This window comes from Ursus arctos, unplaced genomic scaffold (genome assembly GCF_023065955.2).
Source record: "Ursus arctos isolate Adak ecotype North America unplaced genomic scaffold, UrsArc2.0 scaffold_5, whole genome shotgun sequence".
NCBI lineage: Eukaryota > Metazoa > Chordata > Mammalia > Carnivora > Ursidae > Ursus > Ursus arctos.
The window spans coordinates 53,106,953-53,132,649 of record NW_026623067.1 but is presented as its reverse complement, the minus strand read 5'-3'; the positions used below and the strand labels follow the sequence as shown (position 1 = coordinate 53,132,649).

The window sequence follows — 25,697 nt, the reverse complement described above, 5'->3', positions numbered from 1 at the left end:
TCTTCTGCAACACCAGATTTCCTACCTTTAACAGTGACAGTGACTCCATGCGGAAAGGTCACAGGAAATCACCCATTGGAACTGTCCTTTTCCCAGCGAGGCCATTTCCCAGCTCTTCTTTCTCTGAATCGCTCCCGTGGCTGCCTGTGTTTGCTGTCTCATCTCCCTCATGTTTCATTTGCTCTCCGCTCACTCTGATAGGGCCTTCCACCTCTGTCACTTTTTTTTTTTAAAGATTTTATTTATTTATTCGACAGAGATAGAGACAGCCAGCGAGAGAGGGAACACAAGCAGGGGGAGTGGGAGAGGAAGAAGCAGGCTCATAGCGGAGGAGCCTGATGTGGGGCTCGATCCCATAACGCTGGGATCACGCCCTGAGCCGAAGGCAGACGCTTAACCGCTGTGCCACCCAGGCGCCCCCATCTCTGTTACTTTGACGGCCCTGCTCACGGTCCCCAGTTGTCTGTATTTTGCCAAGGCCAGTGTTCACATCTGTGTTCTTATCCTGCCGCGTGTTTTAGTATTTGGCATGATTAACTTTTTTCTTTTAAAGTTTATTTATTTAAGTAATTTCTGTACCCAATGTGGGGCCTGAACTCACGACCCTGAGATCAAGAGTCACATGCTTTTCCAGCTGAGTCACCCAGGTGCCATTTCATGTTTTTGAAATACTTCGTTCTCTCCACTTCTGTGACATCGCACTTCCTGGTTCTCCTTCTGCTTCACCGGATGCTCTTTCCCAGTTTCCCTTGCTGGTTCTTCCTTCTCTACCACCTCTATATAATGGTGGACTTCAGGGCGCTCTCCTCTGCTGCTGCCATTTTTCTGTTCTCTCTTCTTAGTCCATCCAGTCCCATGCTTTTAAATTCCATCTACAGTCAGTACTCATTATTCATGGATTCAGTACTTAGGAATTTGCCTACATGCTGAAATTTTTTGTAACCCCCAAATCAGTACTCACTGTGCTTTTGCGGTCATTCACAGAAGGGTGAAAGATTTGAGTCACCTCTCATGCCTGTTCTCAGCAGACGTCTGGTAAGATGATGCTCTTTTTGTTTTAGCTCTCATGCTATAAATGAACATCGTTTTCACAGTCTTTCTAGAGCTTTTTTTTTTTTTTTTTGCATTTTTGTGCCTTTTGTGGTTGATTTCCCTATTTACCATGGCCCCCAAATGTAGGCTGAAGTGTTGTCTAGTGTTCCTAATTACAAGAAGGCTGCAGCGTGCCTTACAAAGAAAATATGTAATTTTTGATCAGAAATGAGTTAGTGCTGTTGGCTGTTGGTTCAGTGCTAATGAATCATTAATATATATTAAATAAGGTTTCTTTAAAAAGGAACACACATAAAATAAGATTATGTTTTGATCTGTTGGTGAAAATGTTGTGACCAAAAGCTCACAGGAGCCCAACCCTCTGTTTCCTCTAGGAGCAGTTGTTCATTATTTGCTAATTTATTGTTTGTGGTGACTTGATAGAATATAACTACTGTTGTTAATGAGTCTCAACTGTATATGATGATGCAGCTCTTAGGTTGTACGTCTGAACTCCATACTCATACATTCAACTACTTTTCATCTCCACTTAGTTGTTTGATAGGCATTTAAAGCCTAACATGCCCCCCAAAGAACTTTTGTTCCCTTCTTAAATCTTTCCCATCTCAGTAAATGGTACCATCATTCACCTACCAGTGCCAAAAGGTCAAAAGCCTAGGAGTTATCCTTCACTCATGCCTGACACAACTAACCTATCAGCAAGTCCTGTCAATTCTGGTTTCCATATATATCTTGAACTCAAGCATTCAATGCTATCTTGTTTCTAACCCTAGTCTAAATTACTATCTCTTACCTAGGCTTCTGCAGTAGCTTCATAACTGGCCCCAGCTGCCATTCTACCCATACCCATGTTGATCATCTGCAGAAAAGCGAGAGTAAACGTTCTTTCTTTTCTTCTATTTTTTTTTTTTTAAGAGATGGGGCGAGAGAGAGGGAGAGATGGAGAGAGAGAGAGAGAGTGAGAGAGAGAGGAGAAGGGGGAAGGGGCAGAGGGAGAGAGAATCTTAAGCTCCATGCCCAGCACAGAACCCAACATGGGGCTCAATCTCACAACCCTGAGATTTTGACCTGAACCGAAATCAAGAATCAAGACGCTTAGCCACCAGCCACCCAGTTGCCCCCAGAGTGAATGTTCTAAAGCATAAATCAGATCTGTCACTCCATTGCATCCAGAATAAAATCCAGACTCCAAACCATGGTCTTACATGATCTGGCATCTATTCCCTGACATCATCTTTCCACACTTATATTCTGTGCTCTCTCCTCATCAGCTTTTGTCCCATTCCTTAAGTATACCAAACACATTGTTCTCAGGGCCATTGTGTTTACCGTGTCTTCTGTTTTGAATGCTCCTCCTTTGATTTTCATGTGACTGCTTTCTACTCATCACTCAGGTCTTTTCATTGTGGCTGTTTTTGAGCAGCTCCCCCACTCTTTAATATTATGATTTTATTTGTATGTTTATAACTTATCTTTCCAGGTAGGATGGAATTTTCTTAAACTCAAGGACTTTCTTTCTTATTGTGAACTACAAAATAGTATCTGGTATGCAGTAGGGTTTCAATAGATATTTATTGACTGTTGATTCATTGAGGACTCTGAAGAAATATCTTTCATTGTTGACTAGAAGAAAATGAATTCGATTCTGAGAATTTTTCTGTGGTTAGACACTGTATTCTGTCTTGATCAGAAGTCTGGGAGGTAAGTCATCCAAGAAAGAAGTGGAGTAATTTGTTAAAAACAAACCTATACTATAAACCTCAATACATATATACCATTATTATATACTTCTGAAGTAATTTTCTGATAAATTCTAACTAGGTAGAGGAAAACAAAATTGAATAACAAACTCTTTGATCTGTGCCTGGGATAAAAATGTGTTGAGTTGTAAAGATGCTAATTTTATCTACTTCACAGCTAACATGTTTTCTTCACAGGTAGTCCACTGATACCCCATAGCCCATTTTTATTTTTTATTTTTTAATGGCAAATTGATATTTATTGTGACTCAATATCTCTGTTAGGAAGAAGGAAGAAAGTGGGACATTAGGAAGCACCCATCTAGTTCAGAGTCCTTAAAATGGTTTTAGCATCATGGAATTATAATGGCCACAGGTTGTTAGCTCAAATCTCTATGGAGCTTTATCATTCATAAGGCAATTACTTCATGTATTAGGCTTAAAATTGGAAGGGTAGGTAAGTTTTATTTCTAAGCATTAAATTCATGACTTATAGGACAGCAAGCATAATGGAGAGAGTCCAGACTTACAGAATCTTGGAATTAGAAGGAATTTTAGTGACATTCCTCTGAATCATAGTACAGTGAATAAAGTAAGCGTAGTCTGGATTCGAATTGGATACCGAGACTAGATGTTTGACTGTTGGTGATGTCCTGATGTTCTTTAATCATATATCTTATACTCTTATATTTTATTCTTTTCAGACTGGCCCTGACTGCCATAAATAAATTTGAAGAAGCAGTTACAAGCTATCAAAAGGCATTAGATCTTGACCCTGAAAATGATTCTTATAAGTCAAATCTGAAAATAGCAGAACAGAAGTTAAGAGAGGTATCCAGTCCTGTAAGTTATTCATGACAGATGAGGGAGATATTTTCTGTCATTCTCAATTTATTATAATCAAATTATAGTGGTGGGAATAATTCTCAATAATTCTCATCTCAAATAATAATATCATTGTTTTACAGACAGGAACTGGATTGAGCTTTGACATGGCTAGCTTAATAAATAATCCAGCCTTCATAAGTATGGTGAGTATATTTCCTTTTCTCTTCTCCTGGCTTTGTTTTCCATAGAGCTTTATGGTTCCCAAACTTTTAGAAACAAATAAGGGAGCTTTTGTGGTGGTGGTGGTAGAGTGGGGATACAATCCTCTGGCTCAGGTTTTTAACCTGCCTATGTACCTCTTTGTGAGAAAGCCATGAGGAGACTTTAGGAAGCCCATGGAGTCCCTGAAATTGTATTAAAAAATTTGTATACATGTACACATATGCATTTTTCTAGGGAGAGAACCATATTTTTCATCCAATTGGCAAAAGGGTCTGCATATCATTCCATGAAAGCGGCCCTAGGAGGATCTCTAATAATTCAAGTCTGAGTAGTTTGACTGTCTTGGTACCCTAAGCTCTCCTTTCATGGTCTGCTTCCTTTCTATCCTAAGAGTTTATTTGAACTTTTAGTATAATCTTCAGATGTATGTATTTCATCCTTCAAAACAACAAAATGACTCATGGATCTTTTTGAAAACACACATGCTCTGGTCCAGTTTGTGGACACTCTGTTTTAGTGGGTTAGGATGTTACCTGGGCATACAAAGCTCGTTGAGTGATTATTTCTAGTTGGGAACCATTCCTTCTACCACATGCCATACCCTTGGAAGGCGGCAGTACCACTTGTATTCTTTCTCGGTTCTTACAAAAAAATGTGTCATGCATCCACGGAATCCTTGAATTGAAATGCACAGATGGCTCACTCTCAGTGAGATAAAGAAGTCTTTTAACAATTAGTAGGTTTGTAGCAATTGGCAGTTTACAATTGGTAGTAGAAATCTTTGTGGACAGTGATTAATTTTTGAATGACTCACTCTAAATGAGGTGTTGGGAAAGCCACCACTTGCTTTTATTATCACAGAAATAATTATTTGACTGATTTGCAGATAATTTGGTAACTCTTCTCAAGTCTCAAGATTGAGCCCATCACATTTAAGTTGGTCTTCTTATCTACATGCCAGCAATTACATGTCTCTTTGTAGGTTTTGTGACATTTTTAGCATTGTTACCCATTTCTAGGCCTGAGGTTATGCTATTGTAGTAGGATGTGAACATGGACTTTAGTTTCAGATTGGTCTTAGCCCTCAAGATGCTATGTACCAACATGAAGTGTTGCAAAAGGTGGCAGTTAAAAACATACTGTGTGACTTGTAAGAAGGGTCAGGTTGATAGTAAGAGGATTTTGGAGAAAGCTATTGGAGTTACAGAGCCTTTTTCCACGTGTGAGGGAATGAAGGGGGCCTGCCCTCCCCTCCAGCCCACAGAGAAAGGGCTTTTCTGGCCCACTCAGAGCGCCTTCTAGATGGCCCTCCATTTGGAAGACAGTAGGCTGGTGTCTGACCTGCCAGCTAAAGAAGGCTGTGTGGTTTAGCAAGTAACTGTACTGATGCCGGTGGAGTGGAGGTGTGTTTTCTGTGGACCAGGGTGAGCACACTTGCTCATAAGATAGTCCAGTGCCTTCTGCCCAGAACAGCCTCCTGGAAGGTGACAGGACCCTAACAGAGTCTCCAAAGGGGGACTGCAAGGAACTTGGGACTGAAGGGAAAGTCATAGTGTCCATCCAGAGAGTAAATTACCCTTCTCAGAGGATAGATGAGAAATGCCCAGAGGGGAGGGGGTGGGAGTTTCTGAAGGACCTTAGAAGGGACCCAAGAGAGATCCTGAGTAGTTGTAAACAATCTGCACATCCAAAGAGCACCGATGCAGAACCACTGAGATAGTACCAGACATCAAATAACTTTCCTGCACCCCTGTCTGCCTTCCCAGAGGGCCAGGACTCCTGCCTAGTCAGCTGGGGGAAGAGGCATAGAAGCACCATGGTAAAAAAGAGCAGGCACTTGTGCCTCTCTCTTCCGGTGCAACTGGCCCATGTGAAGTAGGCCCAGGCTGGGGAGGGGAAACGCTTTGCCTGTAAATGAAGTTTTACGTATTTGGTTATTACAGAGAGCAAGATGTGCAGAAACCAGAGGGTTTCTAACTTAAAGCGACTTGGGGTGGGGGGGCGCCTGGGTGACTAAGTTGGTTGGGCAGCCGCCTTTGGCTCAGGTCGTGATCCCAGGGTCCTGGGAGCGAGCCCTGAGTTGGGCTCCCTGCTCAGCGGGGAGCCTGCTTCTCCCTCTCCCTCTGCCCCTCCACTCATCTTCTCACTTTCTCAAATAAATAAATTAAAAAAAAAAAAAAAGCAACTAGAGGACTGCTTACTTAAAAGTGACCAGAAAAGCCCTAGGATCTGCTCTGTATTTCTTCTAGATCCTAGAACCTAGAAGAGGATGAACAGCTTTTGCAGAATCAGATTAAAAGGATTGTGAAACAAAAGGCTTTATATTTATAGCTCATAAATCCTGCTTTTTCTGTGTCACGTCCATAGATAGTACTTGTGTGTTGGTGCAGAGGCACCAGTCCTAACCGAGACTCAAGGAAAGTTACTCAATTGTCCGCAAGTAAGTCAGACAGTTTTTTATGGCAATGAAAGCAAGTGATGGCTTTTTCCAACACCTCATTGAGGGTAATTTTGATTATTATGGTCTATAAAGATTTAGACTAAATTTTACATGAACATTTGAGGCAAAAAAAAAATGATAATGCTTTCAGTATAGAAAGTTTTACAAGTGACCTGAGCCGGAGACAGACGCTTAACCGACTGAGCCACCCAGTTATCCCATTTGCAAAGTATTTTCAATGCCATTTTTCCTAGTACTTCCTCTTTTTTGACATTCATTCACTTTGTTTAAAAGTAGGGGCGCCTGGGTGGCTCAGTTGGTTAAGCGTCCAACTCTTGGTTTTGGCTCAGGTCATGATCTCAGGGTCATGAGATAGAGCCCTGCGTCAGGCACCGAGCCTGCTTGGGATGCCCCCTCCCCCTCCCCCATTTCATGCACACGTGCTCTCTCTCAAAAAAAGCACACAAGAACTCTAAAGAATGTTAGAACAAACATGGTTTAGCTTTCATTTTTTTTTTTAATCGTTGTTAAAGACCCTTAAATATAAACTGCCTTTAATGGGAGATGCCATTTTTCAATTCCAGGCAGCAAGTTTAATGCAGAATCCTCAAGTTCAGCAGCTGTAAGTATATTTTCCCCTCCCACCTGCCAGGCTCCTAATTTGAGCACATCAGCTCCAAAATGATAAGTGGTAAATGGTAGATGAATGCCAGCCAATTAGAATTTAGAGCCATTCACATTTGGCCTGACTTCCTACACGGCGTGGGTATATTTAACTGACTTCTCCTTAGCCAGTATCCTACTTGTTAAGAATATATTCCCATCTCAGTGATGTATCTCTTGCCTATTCTAGAATGTCAGGAATGATGACAAATGCTATTGGGGGACCTGCTGCTGGAGTTGGGGGACTAACTGACCTGTCTAGCCTCATCCAAGCGTAAGTGTTACTTAAGATAGAAATAGTAAAAAAGTTTGTTTTATAGCTTGTCTCTAAAGTGAAGGGACCAGGGCTTTCTTTTAAAATTTTTTTCTTTGACTATTAGTATCAGTGGCCTCATTGGTTACTGAGTCTAAAAACGTTCATAACATGGAATTTTCAGACTGAAGGGCGGGAATTTAGAAGATCTGTACCCATGAAAAAGTTTTTTGGCAGATTTGAATAGCTACTCAAGGATGTAGCTGAAAGTCAAATATCTGCTTAAAGTAATTTAGGTATACTCGTATATTTAAAAATCATATATTCCATACATTAATGTCCTGACAATTTAGGAAACTATTTTATTTGAACTTTTTCAGTGCATGTCATCACCAAAAGAATTCCCTGATCTTCTCAGTACTTGAGCATACTACCTTCACTTTACCCAAGTTGCTTAAGATACTCTGCTTTTTGAATTGATTTTTGAATCTGTGTGTCATGTTGCCACTGGAAATTTTATATGAAGACACAAGGATCATTTGCTTTTTGTGATCGCAACCATGTAACCCCACTTACAAGATTGCATTTTAACAGTGATCTTTACATGGCAAGATTATAGGGATACGTAACACTCACGGTTGAAGGTTATACACTCAGGAATATGTATTAAGTTTCTTTGCCTTTGTAAAAATCAGTTACGTAGGTGACCAGAATTGGTGTGACACCTATCATAACTGATGACAAGAAAGATTCCTTGTGTTATATTTGAGCACCTTCAATGAAAGCATGTACTATCCAGCCCTTTGCTTGTTTGTGGTAAAGCACTAGAGGGGGCAGATTTCACCCTGATTTCAGGAAGTCACTTTTTAGGGTGGTTGTTTTATTTCTTATGAAGAACACTGCACTGTAACAATGCTATATGGAGGTATTGGTAACTGGAAGATACTAAAATCAGGAATCTACGATTTGTTTGTATGGCAAAAATTCCCTTTGAGTAATACCCACATCCCCTGCAGTTCTCTTTGCATGGGTATGATGTGACTGCAAGGTCCCTAATTCACACCACTTTGCCTCTTTACTACAGGGGACAGCAGTTTGCTCAGCAGATACAGCAGCAGAATCCTGAACTTATAGAGCAACTTAGAAATCACATCCGGAGCAGATCCTTCAGCAGCAGTACTGAAGAACACTCGTGACTTGACCAGAGACCCTAGCCTAGGGCACAAACGATTACGGCTCTTAAGTATTTGCTGTAGATAGTGGCCAAAACAAAGACACCTAAAGAATCAATCTGTCTAGTCGATAGGTTTATCATAAACAGACTTGACCATAACATGACTCCTTTGTAAACAAATGATCAGTAGCCCTGTGGAGTGCCAGGATAGTACTGGACAGGGTTCCATTTTCCAGTCTTTATCATCATATTTGTATATTAGACCTAATCGCAGAGTATATTTATTGAACAGTAGGGCTGTTTGTTGGTGAGCTCTCTAGCTCCAAATTCCCTTAAGCAAACTTTTTTGAAAGATGGAGATGACCAAGAGGAAAGGTTTCTCATGCTGGTTTAGGAGAAATATCCTGACCACTGAACAGCATGTCTGGAGAGAAGAAATTTGTTGTCTAGATTTCATTTTGATAGTGCTATCAGGACTGAATATAGATACAGGGGCCAGTACTATCTTTAATGCTGCTTGTTCTGATGGGTAACAGGGAATACTAAGAGCTGGTAGAAAGCAGCATTTGGTGCAAGGGTTGTTTTGAAAAGAAAGATAGATGCTGTGAATGTACAGAGAGTGAAGGTAGGATGTTCAGGTTTTCTGCATAGTTCTTAACTAATCTTGCCTGCAGTTTGGTCTTGATAACATTAGCATGGCCAGTTACTCTAAGTACATAATAAAATACATTTAGAAATCCTTAATGGTAATGTTTAGGTCCTTTGTATAACTATGGAATTTAACTTGCACAATTTCCCCAGTGGTGACTTTACCATGGAAACTCTCAAATATATTTGCATTTAAATAAGCCAGTGGTTTGACCCTCATGTTAAGGATTTTCTAAGTGGCATTTAATTATGTGTATATAAATACTGATTTTTTAAATACTAATTATTTGATGGATTACAAAAAGCTTCTATCACTAACATTGCTTGTTCATGTAAACCTTTGCTGTAATTTGGCTTGGCATGTTGCTTTTATGCTTAATCTTAATTTGATGCAATGTAAACATAACGGGGGACTTAAAATATTTCACTTCAATCAGAATTCATAGTAGTTAATGAAGAAATGTGGCATTAAGTATTAATGGCATGGCTTTAGCTACAGTGATGGAAAGACCATTCTTACTGGAATTTCTTGTTAATTATGGAATTGGTAAAGTTGGGTAAACACATAATAATTTCACAAGTGTTGTGATAGACAACTGAAAAAGTAATATAAAATTAAGTCAGTAACACTCAAGACTGTGAGGGCCTTACTGTAACCATTCTCCTCAAAAGACCTGGTATCTATAAATTTAAAAACCAACTTTTCCTGTCTTCCCCTTATGAGATTAGAACAGTGGGTCTGTAATTTCACTGTAAGAACTCATTAAAAATGCAGTTTGAGAGCCACACTTTCAATTTTTATTTCATAGGTCCTGCAGTAAAGGCTAGGAATCACCGTTTTAAATAGCATACCAGGTGGTCTGCCAAGGACCCTAATTTAGAGCAACGGTGGGTTAGAGATTTCTCCTCAGACCAGCAAATACCCGACTGCCTGTGTTCAGGCTACAGGGAAGACCCATATAAATCTATAGTTCTGGCCAGAGAAGAGCAGGACTTAAATTTTAGGCCCTCTGAATTAAATCTCCTGTATGCCACCTAAACTAACTTAATTATTCTTAAGGTTAAATTCAGCTCCTAGTGTTCAAATGTTATATAGAATGAAGTACTAACTATTCACATGAAAGGACTGTTCAGGAAAAAAAAAGTGAAAGGTGATCCATAATTAAAAATTAGTGACTCTTGAGGCGCCTGGCTGGCTCAGTAGGTAGAGCATGGGACCCTTGATCTCAGGGTCATGAGTTCAGGCTCCACGTTGGGCGCAGAGCTTGCTTAATTCAAAACAAAACAAAACTACTCTTATCCAGTGGTAAGAGAAAGTTTCTAGCAAAACTATCTCAAGTGCATTAAAATGCTTTTAGATCAATAAAATTGGTAAGCCTCTAAGTGACTGACTAGGGAAATAGAGAAAATACAAATCAATAGTACCAGAAGTGAAAGAGGGGATATCACCACAGCCTTCCAGACTTTAAAGGGATAATCAGAAAATACAGTGACCAACTCTAGGTTCATATGTACAGATGAATTCCCTGTAAGATCAAAACTACCAAAGCTCAGTGAAGAAATAGATATCCTCCAGAAAAGCAAGCTACAGGCCCAGATGATTTCAGTGGTAAATTCTACCAAACACTTACAGGAGAAATACTGTCAATTCTACACTATCTCTTTCAGAAAATAGAAGAAAAGGAAACCGTTTCCAACTCATTTTATTTAGCTATTACTATCACTCTAATACCAAATTCAGACAAAGGCATTAGAGGAAAAAACACTTAAAAACAATGTCTTGATTTGCTAATACTCTATAGTTGGGGTAAGCCATTCTTTTTACATGAAGCTGGTATATTCCTTCCATTTCAACCTCCTAGTTCGTTTCTTGGTTGATACACCACCTATAACATTTTCAATCTAGGTATCTGTCCACTTATCTGGATTTCCATTCTATTCAAGCCATTTTTGCTCTTCAAATACCTTCATCACTTTGCAATCACTGCACTGCAAATTATTTCAAGAAGTTTTGTGCAGTTGGATTGTGCTTGCTACTGTTAAAATTATAAGGACTGCCCGAAATACTTTGCTGGCTTGCCCGGAGCGAGGGTACATTAAACTAAATCTTTATATATATTCTACTTCGGAATGATTGGCTTCTGTTAACCACATTTCATTGTAGTAGCTGCAGCTGTTATGATGCTATATAAAACTTAAAAGGTCCTTTTTATGCAAATGACATTTTCATTTAATGTACCAAATTGTTTATCTAATTTTTATAATATGGTTTAAACAGATCCTTTCTAACATTACCTAACCTTTACCGAAAGAATGGACAATGTGTATCATAAAAAGAGACTTTGTAATTAAATTATATAGCAGATTCCAAATGACCATTATATGTTACTTTTAAAATCTGGGACAATGAAACAGAAGGTTCAGTCATGAGAAGATGCTTAAAAAACAATTGAAATACACAGTGCAGTGGCTATAAAATCTTAGCATTTAATCAGTCTTATTCTGGAAGAAAGACAGACTTCAGCTTTACACTGCTTGCACTTTATTTTGCACAGATATTTCATCATTAGTGCAATCTAAGGGGCAAATCTCATTCTGAATATAGCTTTACTTTGGACCAAATAATTTGTCATGGCAATAAATAATTATGCATTTAAGAAAACCAATTTTTGTATTTGACTTAATGCACTCCAACATTTAAGCAATTATATTTACATCCTTGAATTTCAACTTACCAAAATAAGTTTTTATTTAACAGCATAAGCTTTTGGTTTCTTTACAAAACTGTATTCATGTTGCAAACTTGTTTACAATCTTAACTTTCTTACTGTTTTGTTCCTGGAAGAGGTAAATCACTGTGATTACATACAGAGACAGTTTTATAGTATTAATACATGATTTAGAGTTCAAAATCAAATAGCAGAAGCTGGAAATCCTTTAAATATGCCTTATGAAAATAAGTCGCTTATTTTTCAATGTAAAAAAAAACCCAGGACTTTTTAGCTTGGAATTAGAAAATTAGAATTTTTAGTTAAAAGTTAATAGAGTAATCAACAATCCAAGAAATTAAACCAATTCTGATCTACTGTTAGTAACTGGAATTTAGACATGTGTGTTTATATGTAACCACAAACATAGGTACATACAAATACAATAACTTTGAAAACTGAGGAGAACTCATACTGTGTTAGCAAAATAGGGTTACATGATCACTATCCTAGTTGTCTTAAGCTTTTTCTGCTGACTGAGGAGTTAGGGAAAAAAACTGCGGTTAATGGACAATTTCTAAATAAAGTATTATAAGAATCTCAAGTTTTAAGAAACAGTTGTATCTTTTAGATCAAGTCAGCAAACTATGGCCTGCAGGCCAAATCTGGCCAGTTGCCTGTTTCTGTAAACACCGCTTGCTCTTTTGCCCTATAGGCTGCTGTCCCACTACAATAGCAGAGTTGAGTATTTTCAACAGAAACCACATTCCCTGCGAAGACACATATTTAGTATCTGGCCCTTTACATAAAATGTTTGCTAACCCCCCGTTTCAGATACTTCCTAGGGACAAATTAACCTCAAATACAGAGCTTTTGGAGAACAAAGTCCAATGGTTATCTAAAAATGGAATAGGCTGAGTGCAGAAAACGTACAAATGTCCACGCAAAATATAACTCACAAGATAAAATCTGTAGATGGTTCTTTTCAAAACAAATATTTAATATTTTAACTTTGGCAGGAAATAAATTAAAATAGGTACTTATTTTTGTTGTAGACTTGATCATTTCACAAAGGTGACAAAAATACAGAGAATTCTGCGAAATTCAATGAAAAGCATAACATTGGAAATTTTCTTCAGCTCTCCACTTTAACGGCCGAAGATACCACACAGACCTGTGCGATGTCATCATATTCATATGTTCTCTTTAAGAAAGTGTCTGTTAGTCTTAAGCCGGAGACACTCTGTTGAGAGAAAGATATAAGCAAGAATTTTTGTTTAATCGTAATTACCAGAGAAAATGTGGAAGGAGTAAATGCCCATGGGTTAATAGTGCCCAAATACGGAAATGACTGAAAAGACAGCGCACCTGCAGTCCCTGTACTGAGGACAGGAGAGTAAGGGCAAGGCAGAGAGAGGAACTCGGATGTAGCTTTCCAAGCTGTCTTCCTGAAATGCCACACCAGTGGATAGAATTGGTATTGCACATTTCCAAGACCAGATCCATAGTCCTTTCACTGCTGGAGGAATCAGAAAGACAGGAATAAATCTTGTTCCTTTCACAAAGCGGTACTTGGTATTTCTTCCACTAGTGCCAATGAATTTGTTTTTGGGGTAATCCAGGAGAATAAAAAGCTATAATGTCATTTTTATTTCACTTAAGAATAGAAAGGAGATGGCATCTTCTAGGGTTTAAAGTGACTGAGACTGATCTGCCTGTCTGGATATAGTAAGCCTTCTGGTTCTATTATTGAGTCCTGGCTCCCTGGTACTGATCTGTTAACAGCTCTGCCATTTCTCGGGGAGACTTCCAGACATCTGTGTCTAATCTTGTTGCTCAGTTTTCTATTTCTGTTAAGTACTCTATAGGAAAGAAAAAGATAAACCGAGTCTTGTCGCTATTTAACCTATGTTCCTTTACCATGCAAATAACACAGAAAATGACAAGATTTCTAAGTAAATATTATTTAGGTTTGTTGATTGGTCACATGAAAAGACTGCTTCTGCTTATAAGTGATATCACCGGTTTAGCTTAAACATGTAAAAAAAAAACAACTTTCAGTGACGGTATACACATTGTTTAAAAAAATTTTTTTTTTTTTAAATTTTTGAGCCTTTAAGAAGGCTCAAAGTAAAGTATAGTCCTCTGCTCTATCACCATTTCTGGCTACTTCCAACTATTTTAGCTCTTTTTTCCCTCTTAGTTGGCTCCTTATTTTGGTCATTAATTGATTTACTACATCTCAAAAAATTTAAGCAAACAAAAAATCCCAAAGCACACCTATACACGCAGGGTCTTCACCCTGTGCATGCTGCTGTTTAGTGAACTTCCATGACACGGCAGGCAATGCATTTCCAGTGCTAGGTAAGACATGGTCCCTTCTGTTGAATAATGCACAGTCTAGTAAGGGAGAGGCTAAAAATTATAGCAATATGTGAATGTCACTAAAAGAACTATATAAAAATTTGCTATGACAGAGAAAGGAATGATTGTGCATGGGAAGGTCACTAGCTTCAGAGGGAGGAAGGTATTTTTGTAATTCTGAAGGATAAATATTTCCTATATGATAAAGTTGGAGTGGATATGGAATTTTAAAAGATTATACATTCAGACTATCTGGGATGGGATTCATCACTGCAATATTATCAAAATGCCCCAACTAATAATACATTCCAAGTAATAATACAAGTTTTACCACAAATGATAGGACTGGAATTTAATCCTCGGTTTTTCTGGCTTCAAAGCCCTCTGGGTGTTATACGCAAATAATGAGTCATGGAACATCACATCAAAAACTAAGGATATACTGTATGGTGACTAACATAACATAATAAAAAATTATTAAAAAAAAAAAAAAGCCCTGTGCTCTTTGTATCCCAACAGCTAGATTATACTATTATCAAGGCCCTATTTTCCAATCTATGATTGACTGATCCCTAGTATTAAATTCATAACCAATTTTTACTTTCTTAAATACTAGAGATACAGTTCAGGTATAAGTTTAATTCAGAAAAATCTATCTTATTACATTAAATCTATAATGTATTATTCCAGAAAAATGTTCTTGTTCATGCTTTAGTAGTCTGAAGTGTGAGGAAGTGTAAATAATGAAACAAGCAGGGACTCTGAAGTCAAATACACCTGGTTTCAAACTCTGGCCCCATCTTTTTTAGCTCTCTCAGCTTGAGTAAGTCACTTAAACTCTGAGTTGGTTTTCTCTTGCATAAAATATGAATAGCTAGTACCTACCTTATAGGGTACGATGCATCAATGAAATAAAATACAGGAAATGCCCAATAAAGTAGGACCTCAAAAAATGTAATGTATACAGCTACCAGATGAAGAACTTTACAGTATTCAACACCAACATCAGAGAAGGCTTACGTCAAGAGGAAACTTAAGACACATACTCAAAAGACTTTCTCACACCCATTCACAAACACTGCCATTACCTGCAGTTTGTTATTTTACAGGTAATATGAAAAGGTTCTTCTAGGTTTACGGTATCTGGGATTGCCTCCAAAGACAACCTAACATCTCCATAACCTGGAGCCTAAGAGAAAAAAGCAAGAGAGTTAACATACATCTATTACAAAACCATTCCACTTTAATAAAGGTACCACATTAGCACATTTACTCATAGTTGTTGTGTCTCCAAGCTGATGTTTGGAGAAAATACTTCCCATTCTATTGTTCTCCGTCCTTACTTCTTTTGCTACTATTGCCTGTGGAACACTATGGACCCTGACTGTGTTTGCTATGATTATTCCATGTTCAGTAGAGATGCAAGTGAATCTGATAGGTAAATAGTAAGGAAATTTCAATAGGTCTGCTCTTAAAGGGATGCTTTCCAAAGATCTTCTAGCTTATATGTACATAACTCTAAATAGATAAGGTTATTGCCTAAGCAGACAGAGTAAGATTGCTTGAAAAAGATCCAGGAAAACAAACAAACATGTCCATTCACAAGACACTCAAGCAGGGAGAGACCATAGAAACATCCAAGCTCGGAACATCCATGGCAAGATGATAGCAACTGGCTATATTTTAAAATAGGCTCAGTGATAATCTCCCCCCACACACACTTATTACCTGAAATAGTAAAAGAAGAGTAATTTCTAAAGAATATAACACAATAGTTAATAGCATAAAGGGAACATTCTGTAGCATACTCTCACTAGCACAAGAGAAAGGATTGTAGCCATCCCTATGTTATGAGCAGAAATTAGGCAAAATATTCAAGTAATGCTTACAAGACAGCTTTAACAGGACTCACTTACTGAATTTCAGATGACTCAGATTCTCAAAGTCTTTAAAAAAGTAGGAACTAAGTTAGTGAATATAGTAAGTTTCATCAGGACATTGCAAAAAAACTAACGTAGTAGAAGTCAGATAAACAATGAGCATGAGATACCACAGAAGGGAAAATTTGGTGAGCAGTAATTTAATTTCTATTTGATAGAGTAACAAACCATATATTAACATGGATAAATTAACATTTGAACATTTTTCATTCATCTCAATACCAAGTTTCTACCTAGAGATCAATAACATTATTAGCCTTTTATCTCTTACTCATTGGTAGTATTAATGCCTTTTATAGTGCTCATTTTTAGTGATGCACCTAGGAAAATTTAAGCTATTCCACCATCTGCCCCCCAAACACCAAAACCCCCTCCAGGGTTTTTTCTAGACTCACCATTCGCTGAAGTTGGCTGGTCTGTAATCTTCCCCTTTCACCTAGATTTGTTTTCCACACTATATCCAGTTTTCCAATTACTGTTACTCCTTTAATGATGCCTGCTTTTTCTGCAAACTCCTTCTTGGGTTTTAGGCAGTACAAATACTGGCGTGTATCCATTGGCTGCAAATAAGCTCTTGACCCAAACGTAGTTACACTGAGAGGGGTGGAGAGAGAGATGGGAAAAAATTCTCTAGAGTCTTTTAAAAGAAAAACCATGGCTGTGATTGTTCCTTTGGATAGGAACTGAATGATTTACCATCCAAATATCTTAAATAGAACAGTCCAGTGGTTTCAACACAAATGAAAAAGGACCTGAACTGTAAGGATTCATTTTTCTTTAAAATTTTCAGGTGATAGGGAAAATCTATAAGTTCTTTATAAAAGAATGCAATATATTACCTAAAATGCTGGATATGCATTAATTTCCTGAAAAAAAAGCAACAGAAATCAAAACCCCAAATATTCTGTCCCGTTTCTCTATAATTATCAAAGAAAATAGTTTGGAAGAAGAAACATACCATTGTAAATGAAGTGATCATTTTTTAAATGAACTAAAAGATCAGGAAAGACTCGAAAGTCACTGTTTTCCTCAGTGGGGATATGGAAAGCTACAAACTTGACTGAATTTAACCATCATATTAAGATAAAAAGTAAATGTTTCATTTTTGATGAATAAAATCAGGTACTTTCTCCAGCTATTACCTTCTTATCCGTATTAACGTCAAATTTATTTATTCTTCCTCTTTTAAATCACCTACAGAAAGACATATGTATTTCATTTTTGCAAAAAAACTAGATCTATTCCTATGCCCACTACTTTTAATGTTGACAGACTATTCTTAAAACTCACCCTTCATCTTCATCCTTTCTAACCTCTCCATCATTCCTTCCATGCCTCAGTTTTATCATTTGTAGGAAAGGATGAAGTTTCAGATTTACCTCACTGAATTATTATAAAAATTAAAAGACTAAGTGCTTCAAACAGTAAAACATAAAATGCAAATGGCTAGGATCTTCATATATTAATGTGGAGGGAAGAAGGAATGGGTGAACTACAGGAAATTTTTAGGGCACTGGGACTACTTTGTATAATACAAAGATTGATTACATGTCATTGCACAAACCCACAAAATGTAGGACATAAACAGTGAACCCCAAATGTAAACTATGGACTGTAATGAATAAAAGTATCAATATTGGTTCATAAACTATAAGAAATGTGCCACATTAAAACAAGATGTAAAAAATAGGGTAACTATGAGTAGAGAGAGGGGCATGTGGAAACTCTAAGCTTTCTGATCAATTTTTCTGTGAACATAAAACTTCCCTAAGAAGGCGCCTGGGTGGCTCAGTCACTTAAGCGTCTGCCTTTGGCTCAGGTCATGATCCCAGGGTCCTGGGATCGAGTGGCATAGGGTTCCCTGCTCAGTGGGGAGTCGGCTTCTCCCTCTGCCCCTCCCCCCTGTCTCTCTCATGTCTCTCTCTCTCACACTTTCTCTCAAATAAATAAAATCTTCAAAAAAAAAAAAAAAAACTTCCCTAAGAAAAATAAGTCTATTAATTAAAATATAAATTACAAAGCATCCAAGAATACCAAGTTCATATACTTAAAAACAAACACTTCATAATTCATATTTACCATTCTCCAGCTTGGCTGACTGAGTTTAATTCTGCTACAGTGTACATTATAGATGGTTCCAATGAAACTTTCTCCATAAACATGGGTGAGGTGGTGATATTCTGAATCTGGGCTTCGAGAAATACTTCATCAGTCTGAGGATATGAAAAAAATATCCACCAAAGTGTAATGGTATTTAAAATATTTACCTCAACAAAAATATCTGATCTATACGAAGAAAAAATATTAACCACAACTGTGATTAGTTCATGCCTGCAAATCAAAGTTATCATAATTAATGCAAGAAAAGAAATCTTCATCCTAACGTAATTAACAGGGACAAAGTGTTAGTTAACTGATAACTTGTCAAACAATGGATGGGGGATAACTATAATATTTTTTGTATCAACATCCAAAAATAGCTATTTTACTGGAATTTCATTCACAGATATCCTAAATCTTTTAGTAAGTCATTAAAATGTTAAAATGTCATTTAGGGTGACTATACCTATGTACCTATCATTTCAGTGGTATGTTAAAATTTTGTATCAACATCCAAAAATAGCTATTTTACTGGAATTTCATTCACAGATATCCTAAATCTTTTAGTAAGTCATTAAAATCTTAAAATGTCATTTAGTAGGGTGACTATACCTATGTACCTATCATTTCAGTGGTATGTTAATATAATTAGATCTTCATTATAATATGTTTCAATGGTCATATTATTTCAATTTAGAAAGTATAGGGACCACCAGTACAGTGAATAATCAACTATCCTATAATCTTACAGGATTTAACTTTTTAATTAAAGCAATTTGTTAGTGGTCATTAGTGATTTCTTGGTTCATTTAAAATGTATACTTAGGGCTAAAAAATGTGAATTATACTTGACAATTGTAGAGCTTTTAAATCAAACATGAGGTATTCTGTAGTCTTAAAGACCGATTTGAAAACTAATGCTATTCAGCAATATCTTAATGAATGGGTAATTTAAATATGTATTTTTATATAAAATTTTTATTTCCTAAAATTTAGGGGTTAAAATTTAGATTATTTTATACTAAACATCTTTCTTTTTATGTGATTTGGCTTTTTTTGTGTATAACTGAAGGGTAACATAGAGAACTTGGTTCATTTTTTAAATAAACCTATATAAAAAGTGACACACTAAGGATATTCAATAATTATTTTGTTCAAAAGTTTCAGAGTAATAGATATATAGAAATAAAAAAAATAAACTCTGACCCCAAGAATTTGGCACTTAATAAACTTTTTAAACATTAAATCCAGGAAAATGGAAATCATTTGTGAAAATATAATGATGAAATTATAGTGTAATGTATTATTATCTAAACTAAAACAAATTCTTTAGTTCTTGGTACACGTGCTCAAATGAAAACAGAAATACAATGACTTATCAGTCTGAAAGAATGTGCCACTTAAAGGCATTTTCCTGTTACTTTTTCTCAAAAAAACAAACAAAACAAAAACAGTAAATATATCCCATCAATCCATTGCTTTTAAAAAAATAACCACAGGCCCACATTTCAAATTTAAAAATGCAATTTTCTGCTTAAATTTAGGAAGAGCTTAGATAAAATGAAAGAAAAACAAGCAGCATAATGGAAAATTAAGTTAGTTTGAACAGTTAGTACAAAGTAATTTGACACCTGAAAAATTAAGAATTCTGTGCTACAGCAGTTGATGTTATTATGTAACTCATGTATTACAAGCAAATGCTGCTTATATTAAATAGAAATTCGAAAATATGACTTTAGCCAACTTGGGAACATTTGAAGTTCTTCTGTTTACTAATGTCAAAGGGCCAACTTTACCTGACCCAGACATAAAACTAAAACCACTGTGCATCTGAAGATAAATTTCAACTAGAGAGTTTATCTCAAAGAATTAAAGTATAGTAAAGAATCTTACAGTAATTACATTTGAAAATCCCAAGGCTATTTTAAACAAGGTTAACATGGCTGTTTTAAAAAATACTTAAAGGAAAAACACTAAAAATGAGAGCATAATTATTTCAATATGATAATTTAATTTTCAATTTAATTTTTTTCCCAGAGAGTAAGACAATCAATGTACTATAAAAAGTATAAATTAGATACATCTTTTAAAGTCACATAGGTGGGTATTCACAACTAACTTTGTTTTTCCACTATGTTTTGTAAAGAGAGATTAATTAGGCAGAGTCAAAAAGTGTTAAGTAAGAAAAGTATATAAATTTATAATAAAAAATCAAATTACCACAGAACTGAGGTCACTCTAATGGAAAAATAAAAAAGAAAAATTAGAAAAATCAGAATTAAATGTTAAAGAAAAAGAATAACTAACTTTAAAATAAAATGCACTTCTGCATTTTTTTTAATTTACTAAACAAGACAGCATTAGTAAAACAAAGAAGTAAACAGAAAGTAACAAAGGAATATGACATCATTTTTCTAAAAAGGTGAAACTGCTATGGTTAAATGAATAGAAAAGAACACTACAGGTGAATATTTAAACAGGAGCAAATATTCAAGGACACATTTGGGCAAGAAATGCCTTTCTAGTTCTGTAAATTTACCTACACTGTAATTCTTCATGGATTACTTAGGATGGTTATACACTCTCCTCCACAATCAGAGTAGATATACACTGTACTGTACAGCTTGTCCTAAATTTATCTAAAAATGGAAGCATTTTTTTCAAGGAGCATCTTCAGTGATTAGAGTTTCAGGAAATGCTGGGCTAAACCACATCAGACAACTGAGAGTTTATTCTTTTCTTGTTAATATATCTTACAGTTTGTCTTTTTTTCATATATATTTCTAAAGCTACTTATTTATCAAGGGTCATCTCTTTCATCCAACCCATTGCTAAAAATACTTTTTCACCTCTGATGTTCCCAGAGACTAAGGACACTTCATGATCTATGGGGTGGTTCTTACGTTGCAATTTTGTCACGTTTGCTCCTCCTCTGGATCTAAGTACCTCGAGAACTGTGAAGATGTCCAGTTTATATTCTCTCTAGTACCTGGCATGGAGCTCTAGTCCCAGCAGGTGACCCAATATTTGATCCTAGCTGCTAATGTCACCAATCTTCTTTCCTATTTTAGAAGACTACAACAAAGTTTCTCATAAAACTTGTTTTCCTTTCAGTGATTCACATATTACTAGAAACTATAAGAAAACATGTTTGAGACAAATGTGGGGCTAATAAAAGTCAATGTGTAAGAACTATGGCACAGAGTAAAAAACACCACCTACTGCTATCAGTGTGGTTTACAAACTCCTACAATTTACCTGAATTTTCTAGTTGGGGTCAATAGAATCTGTTTGGTCCTACAGGCTGAACAGTATTTGTTTGCCTAATAGGTAATACTGAATACCTTACAGACCCTAAAAATACTATTTGTTCACTCTTGATTTTTAAAGAAATCTCTGTTTTCAAAGATTCAGAATTTCACAAATTTTTTTAGCTGTCGTTTGTTGGCAAAGATTACACATTCTGTTTATATATAATGTTAACGTTGACTGAAAAAGGCAGCAAACTATGTTACTGTGATTATAAAAACAATATTAAACATAAGTAAAATCTGAAAGAGAACATGGATTAATGGATTATTTTTTGGCGTGGTGGAATTGTGGGACTTTCCCCCCTTCCTTTTTGGGGGAGTGTATCACGTTTATAATATTATTCATGGGATAACTAGTAATTTAAAAAACTGCAAAAATCACTCCGAATATTAGTGTCACAAAACTATTTGACAAGTATCATATGTACCACCACATTTGCAGCAGAGAAAACCTAAAATAGTTTAATATGTGCCTTCCTAGGAGCCAATTATAAGAAAAAAGGCCTACCTACAGCCCTATGTGTTTCTAATTTTCAAACATATGTATTCTAACAGAATAGTTACCTATCTTCCCTCATACTATGGATGAACTCTTTCCCAGCAAAATGATAAATTAAGACCACTTAAAATTCAGTAAGTGGAATGGCTGTACTATAATTAATCAAAAGTGTTCCAGTAAAACAAAAAAGTCAGAACACACATGTAGTATGGCAACTCCCCTACCCCCTGAAAAGAAATGTTAACTTTAAACATCTTGTAATCCCCTTGATGAGACTGTATCCTCCCATGAACTACGTATACTCTTCACATATGTACTCAATTTTCCATGTGCATTTATTTGTAATTCTGCTTGGAATGCCTTCAATGCTTTGACATTTTATGTTTCCAACATCTATTATTTCCAGACTCTGCTCCAGTTCCCCTTCTCATCTTCTCTGAAGACTACTGTATCTCAGCCCCACACTTCTTATAGCACATCTTTTTATATCATTCACTTTATAGATTCACTATATAGACTATACTAGATAGTTTTATTACTTTATGCACTTTCTCTTTTCTCCTAATAGGGCTCTACTGCAGGCCAGATTCCTTATCTTAGACATCTCTTGGTATGCTCAATTGTAGAGCAAATTATACTGAATAAAAACTCAGATGCTGATGGTAAAAATACATACCAAATCTGACATGGGACTACAAATGTCTGATCATTTGGTTTAGAGTAATAAAGATATAATTTTCATTTCAAAATACTATATTTTAATATTTTCAAATTTATCACTGTGGTATGAAAGACATGATTTTTGCAGGAGTAAGGGGCCCATTATTAGGAAATCTGCTTTTTCTGGAACTCTAGAAGCCAAGATAAAGTAGAATTTTTATTTTTACTTTATTTTTTTTTAAATAGAATTTTAAAAAAGAAATCCAAACAATAAAATCTTTCTCCTGTGGCAAAGTCTATTTTATCTCTTTTGTTCGTATAGAAGATAAACTTCCATTCTAAAAGCTACCGTATTTCTATTTTTGCCAAACTTGTTTCTCCCAACAAGTATTTCTAACCATTCATTGAACTTAATAACCAAATGCAGATGACACACTGATTTCCCCGAACAAAGAATTTAATTTGCTGAGCTCTATTTGTCAATATTTTCCAAGAATATTAAATCACTTTTGCAGGATTAGATTGACTACTTAAATTTTTATGGTATCAGAATCACGCTGTAAATATTTAACAAATTGTTAATGTTCTTAGACAGTAACAATAACCATTAAATGGAAGTTCAGGGCAATCATTTAATGAAAGGGGGTGAAAGCCTCATGAAATTAACAAGAATAAAATTCAAGATACACTGATTCTATGTAATTTAAAAACAGCAGATTAAAAAGATCTACAATGAAATTATTCTCTTTTGATTGAACTGTAGGTTCATTTTTCACAAGTAATTCACAGTCCTCTCAGCAATTTACTTCAACATGAAATGAAATGTAAAACGTCAGAATTTTAGTCAAATAAGATCTTACTGTTTAATCTGAATTCCCATTAAGTGCTGAACACTTACCTCTGCATTGTAAAATTTGGTTTTCACATCCAATGGTTTGAGAACCTAGATGAATAAAGCATATCAATCAGAGGAGATTATCATTTGACCATTTATTTTTGTTCATTTGTTTTAAATCATAGGGCTCAAATCTATCAAAGGCATTTTCCAATTTTAATTGTAAAAAAATTTAATAGGTATGCGATATTTTTGCAAAAACAACAAAAAAGCCAAAAACAATCCCAAATATATTTTTAAAAAACAACCATCATTTCTAGATTGGGTGACAGTCACATGAGTTACATGTGTGTTTACTTCATAATATTTTGCTAAACTGAATATATGTATTTTATGTATTTTTCTCTATGTATTTCACAAAAAATGTCTATTAAAATAAATGGACAAATCTTTTATTTTCTTTTAAAAGCCATGCAAAATCTTAAATGAGCGATACAGCAAAGTAATAGCAAAAAATTTTATATGGATAAAAATCTGTAAATGAGGAGTGCCTGGCTGGCTCAGTCAGAAGAGTGTGCAACTCTTAATCTTGGAGTCATGAGTTCGAGCCCCTCGTTGGGATATAGAAATTACTAAAAAAAATAAATAAATAAACTTGAAAAAAATTTTCAGGTGAAATATTACACTGACAATGATAATTTCTCTGCTTTTACTTAATTTAGCCTGACTTCAGATTTCTAGTAATATGACAAATCCAGATATCTGAAGCTATCTGCTTTATTTGGAGCCTGTTTTCACTACAGATAAATAGGAATAACTTCATAGGGGAAAAAAAGGCATCTAAAAACTATTTACATTGTCATATTCAATACCTGAAATTTGAAGAATTTTCTAAAATACATTTTTTCTCCACCCTGAGTTGTATAGCTCACTGCACACACCAAGCTGAAATGGAAAGAGATCTCTGAATCATCTTTGATTTTGTTTAATAATAAATCTAATACACCTCAATTCTACTCACAAATTTGGAAAATATTAATACCAATGGTGTAAAAGTGTAGCTAAATAAGCCTAGAGTAGGAAAAAAAGAGTTTTAGCAGATAAAAATATAATTTCATGAACAAGAAAGCTCTTGATTAGCAAAATTAAATGTACCACAGTGAAATATATTCCAAAACAAATCTCAGAATAATCAAATAGTTGAATGTACAAATCAAATTCATATAAATTAGAAGAAAAAATATAAATTCAAAAAAATTTTAGGATGGGGAAAGACTTTTTAATATAAATGGGCAATGGAAAGGAAAAGTCTTATAAATTTATAAACTGAATAAACAAAAACACGTTAAAACAAAAAAGCAGACAAAATGGGATAAAACACTTCTAACAAAATGAGAAATCTCGTAAGCAAAACACTAGTATCTTGCTCAAAATAGAAGGAAAGGATACATAGAGAGATCATAGTACCATAAATGACTAACAAAAATGTGAAAATGTTCAGCATCACAAGAAGTCAAAGAAATAAAATAATGAGATATAATTTTTCCACTTCTTAAGATTTGAAAAAATTCTTTACAGGTGTTACCTGGATTGGTGAGGGTACAGAGGAAGTGACTCACTCTACACTGCTAGTGGTTATAAGAGATTAAAAAAACAAGCCTTAAGTAAGAGTCTTAAAAATGCTTACATGCTCCTGTAGTAAACCCACTACAAGCAATCTACCACAGGAAATACTAAGGTGCTCATCACTGTGTTATTTATAATAGCAGGAGCCTAGAAATAATCTAAAGTCCAACATTAGTGTAAACAAATTAAAGTATACGGTCCTAGGATATAAGATGAAACTATCTCAAAAATAATGTTTACAAAGAATACTGACTCAAGCGGGAAAATGTTCACAGTGCACTGAAAAAGATAAAACCATGGGTAATACTATCAAACTTTTCAAAAATATTATTTAAGTTATTTATACAAATCTGTTATACAAATGCACATAAAAAAACCAGAGAATCATATACTAATATTTTAATAGTGGTTACACTCAGTGGTGACATTACAGGAAATTTAATTCCTCCTTTATAAGTTAAGTGTACATAAGCCAGGTATTAGGGATATAGAGTTGATGGAAACACAATGACTGCTCTCAAGTGCTCATAGCAGGAAGCACTATAGCAGCATAGGGGTTTTTTGAAGCCAGGTTTAGATTTGAGTTCCGTGTCATTATTTGCTACTTAATTCTACAAGAGACTTACTTTCTCTA

General features: G+C 35.6%; 2 protein-coding genes across 11 annotated transcripts in view; one reads left to right on the top strand and one right to left on the bottom strand.

Annotated features, from left to right (window-relative positions):
* SGTB (small glutamine rich tetratricopeptide repeat co-chaperone beta) overlaps window positions 1–11,682 on the top strand; it is a 42,863-nt gene extending 31,181 nt beyond the window's left edge. For all 3 annotated transcript variants that reach the window (XM_057307432.1, XM_026498886.4, XM_057307433.1), the window contains 5 exons: window positions 3,497–3,635; window positions 3,761–3,823; window positions 6,867–6,904; window positions 7,136–7,219; window positions 8,283–11,682. In XM_057307432.1, coding sequence (XP_057163415.1) covers window positions 3,497–3,635; window positions 3,761–3,823; window positions 6,867–6,904; window positions 7,136–7,219; window positions 8,283–8,394 — 436 coding nt within the window. In that variant the 3' untranslated portion in view covers window positions 8,395–11,682. The remainder of the gene's footprint in view (window positions 1–3,496; window positions 3,636–3,760; window positions 3,824–6,866; window positions 6,905–7,135; window positions 7,220–8,282) is intronic.
* TRAPPC13 (trafficking protein particle complex subunit 13) overlaps window positions 11,546–25,697 on the bottom strand; it is a 33,822-nt gene continuing 19,670 nt past the window's right edge. For 2 of the 8 annotated variants that reach the window (XM_026498882.4, XM_044384162.3), the window contains 8 exons: window positions 24,310–24,382; window positions 23,501–23,545; window positions 20,353–20,370; window positions 18,112–18,245; window positions 16,428–16,626; window positions 15,181–15,281; window positions 13,097–13,244; window positions 11,546–12,971 (listed from right to left, as the gene is read on the bottom strand). In XM_026498882.4, coding sequence (XP_026354667.1) covers window positions 12,864–12,971; window positions 13,097–13,244; window positions 15,181–15,281; window positions 16,428–16,626; window positions 18,112–18,245; window positions 20,353–20,370; window positions 23,501–23,545; window positions 24,310–24,382 — 826 coding nt within the window. In that variant the 3' untranslated portion in view covers window positions 11,546–12,863. Of the gene's footprint in view, window positions 12,972–13,096; window positions 13,248–15,180; window positions 15,282–16,427; window positions 16,627–18,111; window positions 18,246–20,352; window positions 20,371–23,500; window positions 23,546–24,309; window positions 24,383–25,697 lie in introns of all 8 variants that reach the window. The other 6 variants (XM_044384161.3, XM_026498881.4, XM_044384163.3 and 3 more) reach the window with 3 other exon arrangements.